The 12,101-nt window shown below is 33.9% G+C and overlaps 1 protein-coding gene across 2 annotated transcripts in view; it reads right to left on the minus strand.

Moving 5' to 3' along the window:
- Exoc2 (exocyst complex component 2) overlaps positions 1–12,101 on the minus strand; it is a 190,584-nt gene that overhangs the window by 42,098 nt on the left and 136,385 nt on the right. For both annotated transcript variants that reach the window (XM_040282200.2, XM_005335159.5), the window contains one exon: positions 7,346–7,487. In XM_040282200.2, the coding sequence (XP_040138134.1) occupies positions 7,346–7,487 (142 nt within the window). The remainder of the gene's footprint in view (positions 1–7,345; positions 7,488–12,101) is intronic.

Below are 12,101 nucleotides of genomic sequence, written 5' to 3' on the forward strand. Positions count from 1 at the left end.
TGGTCACAATGACAAAAATGTCACTAACAACTAACACAACCTTCCCCCACTCCCACCAATCTTATGGTTTTTTTTTCCTGCATTATGATAATAACTAGGACCTCCAGGATAATACTGAACAGAAATAGAGTAGACACTTCTGTTTCCTTTCTGATGCTAGCGGGAAGTATTTCATGTTTCATTATCTTATTTTAGCCACAGGACTTTTGTAGATCTTTTTATCAAGTTTAGGAAGTTTCCTTCTATATCTAATTGGCTGAGACTTTTTATGATGAATTAATGTTGGGCTTTTGTGAAATACTTTCTTTACCTCTGCTGAGAGGCATATATGGCTTTTCTTTCTCAGGCTATTAATATAGTGATTAATTTTCACACATTGCACAAGCCTTTCATATCTGAAATAAACCTTGCTTGGTCCTAATGTATTAGTACTCCATTATATGTATAATGTCACTTTATTTGAATTGCTCAAAATAATTGTAAAAAATTTTTTCTTCCAATGTTCATGAGGTAGATTGGGGTGTAATTTTCTTTCCTTGTAGTATTCTTGCCAGATTTCAGTTTGGGATTGTGCAGACCTCATAAAATGAGATTCAATATTCAATATTAAAAAATGAGATTTCTTCCACCAACATTTTCTGGTAAAATTTGTGTAAAACTGGTACTATTTCTTCCTTAAATGTTTCACAGAATTTATCAGTAAAAGTGTTTAAATAGGGAATTTTCTACAAAGAAAACTTTTTGATTGTGAATTCAGTTTAATGAATATATGGCTTTTTCTTGCATCAAACAATCATTTTTTTTAATTAGTGAAAAAAGCAAAGTTTGCTTTTTTTCATTTACTCGTGTGTCAATCTTTTCTTTAGATTTGAGTTTCCATCTAGTGTTACTTTCATCAGCTTACTTATCTGTGGCTTTCTGCTTGAGTGCTAGCCACAGGTGCTGCAACCTGGAGAGAGTCCTAAAGGGAAGCCATGGAAAGACTTGCTTTGGTTTCTACAATTTCACTGAAGCACCCTCTTCCAGTTTCTGGTTTTGATGGCTCTTCTGTGCTTCTACATTCTGTGCAGAGTTTACAATTTAACTGTGGAAGGAGATATCTGATAAGTTTTCCACTATTGCTGGAACCAGAATTTCTCCAAAACTTATATTTTTGGTTCTGAGGTAGCACTAGTAAAGCATGCTAAATTTTGTCATTAATCTGAGGATGCTTCTATCACAAGATACACAAAAAGCACTGTAGAAACTTTGTAAGTATAATGTAACAGTGCTACATAAACTAACTTCATTAGTCTTTATTCCTCCATTTTCAAATGGTTAACAAAGTAGTAAACATTGTTTAAAAAAGAAGGGCTGGGGATGTGGCTCAAGCAGCAGCGCACTCGCCTGCGGTTCGCTCCTCAGCACCACATACAAACAAAGATGTTGTGTCTGCCGAAAATTAAAACAAAATAAATATTTTTAAAATCTCTCTCTCTCTCTCTCTCTCTCTCTCTCTCTCTCTCTCTCTCTCTCTCTCTCTCTCTCTCTCTCCAAAAAAAAAGAAAAAAGAAAATACACCTGCAGTGACTCCAGGCTTCCCTCTAAACTGATAGGAAGACATTCTGAATTTAAGTAGCATATTCTTCCAAGAGAATATCAGGAAAAATGGTTTCATGACTTGCTGAAACCTAGATTCATGAGACTGTCATTTTCATATCAAATCAAGTTCGTGTGTATGAAGAAAATGAATTAGTGTCATGTATACTTTTTCTTCATGAGTATCCTGCCTCCATGGATAAAAATTTCTTTTTAAAAATAAGAATGTATGGGGCTGGGATTGTGGCTCAGCGGTGGAGCGCTCAGCGGTGGAGCACTCGCTTAGCACGGGCGGGACGCCGGTTCGATTCTCAGCACCTCATAAAAATAAAGGCATTGTGTTGTGTCTATCTATAAAAAAGATATTCTCTCTCTCTCTCTCTAAAAAAGAAAGAAAGAAAGAAAGAAAGAAAGAAAGAAAGAAAGAAAGAAAGAAAGAAAGAAAGAAAGAGGAAAAAAAAGAATGTATACTCCTCACAAATATTCCTCAAACACTAAACTTAAAATAGAAAATTAAAGTTTTCTGTAATTCTACTTCCCACCCTTATCAAGTGACATTTGTATATGACAAAATATGAACCTGATATGTTGTCTTTCTAAATAAAAATATGAGAAAAATGAATGCATTTTTCCTTGACCAGTATTTTCTACCAACACATGAACAATGTGTACGTCCCTCTCTCTCTCTCTATGTAGGTAGAAAAATACCAAAATCTCTCTGTACCCATGGGGAATTGATTGCAGAACATTCCCCTAATGGAGACTGAATACCAAATCCACAGATGTTCAAGTCCTTCATGTAAAGCAGTATGATATGTGTAAAACCTATAAATGTCCTTCCATATATTTATCTATAGATTATTTATATTACCTACTACAAAGTAAATGCTATGTATATTATTGTTAGGCTATATTGTTTACACAATAATAATAAGGAAAAAAGTCTGTTTGGGTTCCATAAGATGCAATAATATTTTCAAATACAGTATTTTTTATTTGTGATTGGTTGAATCCACAGATGCAGAACCTGCAGATACAGTGGCCAAATGTGTAAGTGTGTATATGATTCACATAAACATATCACAAATATAATATATGATTATTTTATATGGAGCTACAAACATTTTAATGATCAATTTTCTCAGAGAGCAAGACCAAACTTTGACATTGCCTGCTAGTTTAAAGATTTTTGAAAAATTAACCAAATATCCATTTTTTTCTTATCTCTGTTCTTCCAGCATTTTTCTTATTCTCTAGAAATTCTAAACCAGACCCAAGCTTTTAATTTGAGTCATTAGATGCAGGCAATAATCTAATTATACAATGTTTCTTACAGAATTTATTTAAAATATTTGCAAGATATTTCTGAAAAGCAAAAATCTTAAAACTAAAATTGTTTTGAATAAAACAAACATACACATGAGAAATATGCATTTGCCTTTGTCTCCCAAGATTTACATTCTCTCTCTGCCTTGCTTAGATATGCTGCCTAGCACACTGCTTTGACAACAGACATCTAATAACTCTTGCTCACTAATGAAACTGGGCAGCACAGGGACTGTGATCTGACATATTACTAATGTATGGGAAATTATTCGACTCTAGTTATATGCACCATTTATGTAAGCAGTCAACTATGATATTATTTTTAGAATGTTCAGATGTATTCATGTCACAAATTACATAAACCATTTTCCCCTTCCCATTATAATTTCAATTATTATAATTAATAAAAAAGCACTTGAATTAAAAATTCAATTAAGTGTTTTACCTACATAAAATAATTAAGTTTAAATTCATTTTTTAAATGCCTTTAATGAATGAATATAAATTTAAACTTATATGCCTTTTGGAGAGAAAAGATAGCTAAAACTAGTATTTAAGAGAAAATTTAAAAGAAAGATTTTTAAATATACTATAAAGATATGAACTCCCATGTGTATATGAAAATGAAATTCAATAACATTCTCAAATTTATAGAATGCAAATCCTGTCGCTCTTGATAATTATGGATGACAGAACAATTCAAATCTTAAGAACAGTCAGTTATATGACTCAGAACTAGCCAGAATGATCTCTACTGACATAACAAATAAAGAGGTGACAACAATTTAAATATCCAACCGCCAGGTTAAAAAGCACACGTATGGCTTTAACGGATATTTTTTCTTGAATCATGAAATTAATCAACTGGATTTCTTTTTAATCACTACATAGAGTATTGAAAACTAAATTTAATGTTAACTACAGCAATAAATAATCAGTTACTTATATGATTTTAAAATTCAGGCTCTGGAGATTAAAACTCTAAAGAAAAGTTGTGAATTGAAATTATTTTAGAAGATTAATAGTCAAACTTTTGACTGTTCACTTTACAAGGCTCAAGTCAACTTTAAACAAACTAAAAATCACTAGATGACTATGCAAGACTGAGGTTCGGGTGTACTCATGAAGTCAAAACTATACAAAGAACAGAACTAAATACAGTTTATAAAAGTGAAACAAACAGACTACTTCTTAAATGCTTTTGGAATCAGAGTATATAAATTGCTGACATTAGGGTCTCATGTGCCATTTGCTTATGAAACAGTTTGTCTTTCTAAAAAACAACAACAAAAACTGAGCTAGTTTTTTTAAAATAAAAGCCATGCCATTTACTCATTTAGCCAGCAGAATTTTAATTTTGTATAGAGAAAAAATATATATATATAAACTATTACATTTTTAGACTTCACATGGTTGAAAACCATGAGACAACAGATAATAGACTTTGGGTATCTGAAATAAATATGTTACAATGGGGGACTTGGACATCAAATGTCTTATTATCCAACTAGACACAATGGACACCTAAGATCCCTCTTAGCCTGATATTGCCACTCACACACTCCCTGCCTCTTGTTAATTTTCACTAAAGTGCTGTCACAGAACCCACATGGCCAGCACTGCAACCCAACAAAGCCCTTCAAGAAGTACAAAACTTCATGGAAGTCTCCTTCCCAAAGATATCTCTTAAAGAGGCAAAATGATGAGAAAGAATATCTATGTTCTACCCCAAGAGGAACTGTGCACTGCTGTTGATGTTTTTTAAGAGAAGCTGCAAGTATGATAAAGGGCCAGTCAAGGAAAAACAGACATCTTCCACATTGGCAGCAAGTAAATTCTGTTTCTCTATGACAATTAGACCTTTTGATGAAGACATATAAGATCCTCAATTCCAACTTGTTGCAGTAATGGATGAATTAGTTGTGTCATGAGTGTTCCTATCACCACAGAAATATTGCAAGCAAATTAATCACCTTGGACATACACAAAATAAGGTTAAGAACTGTTTCGGTGCTAACTTTTAATATCTAGTATAGGTTATTCATTGAAGGAAATATGAATTTTAACAAAACTCGTTTACACTATCACTGAACAATATATTACTTTTACATAGTGATGCTACATAGAACTGCTGATGTGTTAGATATACTTGATTGTTTAAAATGCAACTGCCCCAAATTTAGGGAGTACATATAGCTGTCATGTGAGAATTAACAAAGGACAAGAAAATGAGCATTTATAACATTCATTTCAATGCACTTCAATAAGTATAAAAATCTCTTGGGTATAATTTATCAAAAAATGAATAAGCATAATCACGGAAATGAACACTGTATGATATACTTTACTACTGAAGAAAAATTTTAGAAAAATCACTGCAAAACCATTTAGCAAACAATTGGAAGATAAATTGAGGAGTAACACACTTATGTACAAAGACTGCATATTAATAAACTTCATTCACTCAACACACACACACACTGAACATCTTGTGTGCTAAACACTGGGAGCTCAGATGTGAAAATGATCCCTGCACTAAGGGTATCCAGTAAGGACAAGATAATAAAAAATTCCCATATATACAGCACTCTAAGAATAGGAAACTGCTCTAGAAGCACAAGGTTAGAGGTATGCCAACTTCAACTAAGGACATGTAGAAGGGGGTCAGGCAGAGCTTCCAGGAGGAGGAATCATCTAGGAAATCAGGGAAGGGCTGGAGTAAGCAGGATAGAGAGTAAAGCTAGAGGGAAGGGAGTGGACACAGGGCTTTGATGCTTGTTGCCTGCTGGAGGTACATGGAAAGAAGAAGGGCATATGGCAAGCATAGGTGAGTATATAAGGGCCTTGGCACTACTTAAGAGTTTAAATTAGGGGATGGAAAGGATCCAATTTACATTTCAGAGAGATATGGTTTTAAAAAAGGTAGAGGTAGAGGCAGCTGGACAGAGGTCTTAGGGTGAGGTGCTAAGATATAGGGGCAGAAGCTCACATATCAAAGCTTCATGAAGCTGAGTGTATGATGGGAAAATACTGAAAAAATTATAAACAAGACTCTAACTGGATCTGATTTAGACTTTAAAAAAAAGAAATAGTTTTGAGTATGAACTGTAATCCATTTGAGGCACACAAAGTATGAATACAGAAAAGTAATGGAGATTACAGGGAAAAAGATCAATATGGCAAGATGAAGGTATAAGGATATAACTACAATGATCATAATTTCAGAAAACTAAGTTACTGTGGTCACATACAATATTATTTATGATTGTTTTTGGTATCAATATATATGAACACATTTTATTACCATCTAATGAAATCATTACATAATAAGAAAACCAAAGACAAATACAGTGATTAATTAAAAGAACAAAGATTAAGCCAAACTTATTAATAATTCACTATTACATCTATGTATGTATATCCAAAAAGAACCCATGTCTACATGGGTTCTATGTTCTATGTTCTACCCCAAGAGGAACTGTGTCTACATGGGATCTTTTTGGATATACATACATAGATGTATAGTACAAGCATGACATTTCTATATATGTCTAGGACAAGCATGACATTTCTATATAAGACCACTTCTATAAAAAATGTTAAAGATAACTTGGTTTTATGTATCCCACATTATTTTGTAAAAGGAAACAACTATTTGATCAATCAAAAAATTTATTTGATTCAAAGAGCAATAATGATTTTTAAGACATATATTATAAAGTGATTTAAGCAATTTTCAAATAAAATCACAAAGATAACAGTGGTATATGTCAGTCATCCTTGTGTAGCTAAATTTTCTTTGCTGAATTACTAGAATAATCTTAGTCCTACACATTTTCCTTCTATTCACTTTTTTAGCATCAATAATGAGGTCTTAAACAGAACTGACTAGTTTTCTTAAATAACTTTTTTGATGATGGTCACAAGGTCACTGCATGAAAATGTCACCCATAGTTACTCTATTGTATTGTATCTATCAAAAAACAAGTATGATAGAGAACAAGTATGTATTATTAGAATGTTCAATGATTATAAATAAGGTAAATTAATTTTCTCTGTGCCTCACACATGCTAGGCAAGCAGTCCACCACTAAGCCACAACCCCAGCCCCCATCAAGCATTAATAATAAAAAAAAATGGACTGGGGTGTAGCTCAGCAGTAGAGCACTAGCCTAGCATGCATGAGTCTGAGTTCAATCCCCAGCACTGCCCAAAAAAAAAAAAAAAGTGAACTAAATTCCAAACTCAAAAAAAAAAAAAATGGGTTTAAGCTAATAAGTTGAAATAAAACTCATCTTCCACCCTCAGTAAGAATGAAAAAAATTTGAATAAAGAGAAAAGCATTCTAAGCATACATTAATTGACAAAAGCACATCTATATCTACTATTAGCCTAGATGCACTCAATTACTTTTAAAATTTCAGTTACTGTGTTTACTTACCTGTTGGAGGTAAGCAGTCTTTCCAGTCAAAATAGCCTGCATAAATTCCAGGTTCCAAGGAGCCAACAATTGGATCTGCTTTCAGCTCAATGTAATTTTCAAAGAGTCTTTGGTCTAGTTCTTTCAGTGAGGCCATGCTAACCTAGAAACACAGAATTAAAAAATATGAGCTGCCTACCTAAAGGCAAAAGAAAAAGTAAAATAGTGTAAATAATAAATACTTCAGCATATTTTAAAAGTACTTACCAGTTTTAGGATTTTATTTTATCTATTTTAATAACAAAGGTCACTCTTAGCTATTTCACAAGAAATAATCTCCATCTATGAACTATAGATCATCTCTGAGAAAACTTTACTAAGCTTTCATTTGTATAAGCAAATTAAAAAAGCATTAAAAATACTAAACTGTTATCAGCCATTAAACTTCAATAAAAAGAGAACACCTATAATTCTAAAGACTCAGGAGGCTGAGATAGGAGGATCACAAGTTCGAGACCACCAACTTGGCAAGTTGGCAAGTCCTGTCTCAAAATAAAAAAATAAAAAGGGCTGGCAACGCAGCACAGGAGTAAAGCACCCTAGATTAAATGCCCAGCACAAAAAAATAAATAAGGAACCATGTAAGATAATTAAACTGTTTTTTTTTCATATTAATTCATTCATTTAAGAGTATTATTAATAGTACAAAACATGTTCTGACCCTCTAAAAACCCTAATGCAGCTTCCTTTCCTAGTTACAGCCCTCCTTGCTGTGGCTTACGAGTGGCTTGATGGAGAGGAGGCATCAGTTAGGACCTATGGTATCTCCAGAGTGCAGGGCTCCCTCCCTCAAAGGCAAATAAAACACTAAAGCCACTGGTGTAAGGACTACAAAGAGACAAACCCTGAACAAAGTTCAGCCCATGTGATTCACCATGAGGTCCCCTGATGGTAATGGGATCAGAACAGGGATGAGGATGTTGACAGCAGCCCCACATGAGTGTGCCTGTTCTCAATAGCACTCAAGAGGCCAAGAAGTTACAAAAGAGTGCATGTCTGCCCCAGGTTCTCTGCAGTAGATGGTGGCTAGTGTGCTTCCATGCTATTGGTTTGAGGAACATAAGCTTCTCTCCAATGCTAGACCTGAGATTCCACAAAGTAACAATGGAAAAAAAAACATATATATGAAGGGTCAGCCTAAAAGAACACCCATCAACAAGTGGCATTCAGCTGTGAAAGATACAAGTGATAATCTGAACAGAAGAATAATAATGCTTAACGTGATTAAAGTATATCACAAAACAATATTTAATAGAGATAAGACACATAACTTGCATAGCTGTCAACTAAATAGATAGCCACTACTGAGACTGACATGGAGAACAGAATGAGGAGGTCCAACATATTCAACAGGAAGGAAAATTAATGGACACTGAGCCAAAGATAATGCAAAATATTAAATATTATTCAGTGGTATGAATGAAGCATAGTAATTAGAAAGAAGAGGTTATGATCCACTTTATTATCTGGGAGAATGGATAAGGATAAGGTAAGGCCATACAAGTTTTTATATAGGATGAGACATCTGCATCTCAAATGGCTTAGAAGGAAAACTCATGCTGAATGAATATTTGTTGAATGAAGAGGAAAGATGAGTAGGTGGCTGGGTTAGATGACAGGTACTGGAGTGGGGAAGATGAAAGCCATGATAGAAAGATTAAAACCCAACTAACACTACCCTGAGGAGTTCAGGCAATAAACAACTCTGAAATGTGGGAAGGAGGAAGAATAATATAATTGAATCTGTTTCTGAAAGCTCATCCTGGACACTCAGTGGAGGACAATTAAAGAGTAAAAGAAGTTACATATTAGACCAAGCATTTGTTAGGAAGGTTCCTACACCACTAGAGTGGTCAAATTATGGTAAAGGGCTGAGCTTCAACAGGAATAGCAAATCAAAGAAGTGTAAAAGAATTCAGAAGATGGCTCAGAGGTAGAGCTAAGAAAAAAACTGAGCATAAACTGTTATGAGTAATGGAGTCAGGAGTAATTCCCATCCAACATATGAATGAATAAATAAAATGTGAATAATACACACAATGAAATATTGCATATTCTAAAAAAAAAGAATGAAATTCTGTCATTTGCAACAAGATGGAGGGCATTACATTAAGTAAAATAAGCCAAGCACAGAGAGACAATCACTGATCTGACTTACATATAGAATATTATGTTAGTTATCTTTTTATCATTGTATAAACAAAAAACCTGACCATAACTGCTGAGAGGAGGGAAAGTTTATTTCAGGCTCATGATTTCAGAGGTCCCAGTGAAGCCAGATTTAAAGTTAGGTAGTCAGTGTAGTTAGATAAATCGGTCTAATATAGAGTAAGATCCAAAATGGAGGCCATGTTGAGAATGAATTCCGGGAAAAGCAGAACAACTCATGGAATGTTAATGTCCCCAAGGCCCAGAGCCCATCCCAAAGAAGTGTTAATAAAACAGCTCCCAGCAAACTTGAAGATGCTGACCCAAAAGTCCTAAAAGATTACTTCTTTGGCCCACCTGTGCCCCATCCTTCAGGCCCTCCCACCTACATTCTATCACTGAAAGATAACAGAACAAAGGACAGAAATTGTGGGTGGGGAGACCAGATGAAGGCCTTAACTATAAAATGGGGAGACAACCGCACTTTCAAGGATTCCATCTCTTGGGTCCTCTCCTTCCTCCGGGAGAAGTCTTTTCTGCTGATCTTTAATAAACTTCTACTTTCCACTCTGAACTTGCCTCGGAGTGCTTCTCTGGTGTTATACTTCAACAATGGGGAAGCAAGGACTCCTCACGGGTCAACAGTGGTAACACCAGTATAGAGACAGACAACTCCACTGTTTGGCTAACATGAGGCAGAATATCATGGTGGAAGGGCATGGCAGTAAAGCGCTAATCTTCTTACTGTGGCCAGGAAGCACAAAGATAAAAGGAAAGGAAGATGCATCCTTCTAGATCATGCCCCCAGTGACCTATCTCTTCCAGACTTATCCCACCTGCCTACAGTTATCACCCAGTCAGTCCATTCAAACTAGGATGAACTGATTAGGTTACAGTTCTCACAATCCAAATATTTCAGTTCTAAATAATGCTGCATTAACATTGGAACTTTTGGGGAACACCTTATATCCAAATATAACAAATATTTTTTTAAAAATTTATCTCATACAAAATGGTAGAAACCAGGTTAACTCAAGAGTATGTAGAGAGAGGAAAGGGGAAAAGAATGAAAAGGAGAGATCAAAAAGCACAAAGTTCTAGCCAGATTGAATGAATAAGTGTTAGTGAAGTACGCCTAATATGGCGACCATAGTTAAAAATAATGTATATTTCAAAATTGCTCAAAGAATAGAATTTTAATGTTCTCACGACAAAAGCACAGTAAGTTGATAAGGGGATGGGTATGTTAATAAGTCTGACTGAATCATTCTACAATGCATACATATATCAAAAGATCACATTGTACTTCACATTGACATATATTTTTATGTCAATTTAAAATAAATAAACAAATAGAAATAAAAGAGAATAATTCCCAAATTCTGGCTTGAGGACTCAATGTTTACTAATATAGGAAATACAAAAGAGAAAGAAGATGGTATAAAGGATGAAAGAAGATGACTCTGGTTTGGGCATGCTAATTCTGGAATGCATCAATGAAAACTTCTAGTGAAGAAATCTGGTGGGAAATGGATCTGAAGTGTACGAGTGACACATAAGTTAAAGATAAAGGATTTGGGAATCACAGTCATTAGTGGTACATAAAGCTATATGGTAGATTAAATCAACTGAGGAAACCATTCCCAATATGAAGAAAAAACAAATTACAAGCACAGCAAACAAAAATATTAAGGGGAGGGTGAATAATCATTCTCAGAATGGGTTAACTTAAATTAATTCAGATTCCCTGCACATATTAAGAAAAACAAACTATACTCTTCAGACCTTCCATATTAGAGTTTCTGAAAGAGATTTAGGGGCTTAAATAAAAATTCAATCATGAATTTTTTAATGCCAGACTTGTTTAATGTCCACATTCCCAAGTCAGGAAAAAATATGATTACATAAACTCTAAATTAGATGTTTGTTTTTTAAAGACTGGAACAAGGTTAAAATAATATTTCACATGATTTTTAAAAAGTTCCCTGGCATTATATTATTAGAACTACCACAAAAAAACTATATGCTAAAGTTTATTAACTATACTGCTCTGGTTTTCCCTTTTCAGAAGTCTCAAAGAATTTGACTTACGCAGATTTGGTTTGCACAGTTAAGAGTACAAAACTCTTGTGTATTTCTTTAACTCTTTAACTGCCTTCAAAATTTGTTCTTCTAGAACATAAACAGTCAATAAATAGATGAAAAAGTACAAATCCTCCTAAAGGGAAAGTCATGCTAATTAAAATATAATGAAAGAGTCTTTTTACCTCTCAAAATGGAAATTGTAATAAGAAATGAGAGCAAAAATGTGGTAAGATCAACTCTCTAAAAGCAATCTGGTGATACTTGCCAAAAGTCTTCAGAGCTATAAGTCTATTTCTAAGGATCTACTGTGAGGAAGTAATTAGACATATGATAAAAGAGTATCATTCTTTTTTATAAATTTTTTTATTTGTTTTAATTAGTTATACATGACAATAGAATGGATTTATGCACTTTGACATATCATATATAGATGGGATATAATTTCTCACTTTTCTGAGTGCACGTGTTACAGAATCATATTGAT

The sequence above is a fragment of the Ictidomys tridecemlineatus genome, chromosome 8, assembly GCF_052094955.1.
Source record: "Ictidomys tridecemlineatus isolate mIctTri1 chromosome 8, mIctTri1.hap1, whole genome shotgun sequence".
Lineage (NCBI taxonomy): Eukaryota > Metazoa > Chordata > Mammalia > Rodentia > Sciuridae > Ictidomys > Ictidomys tridecemlineatus.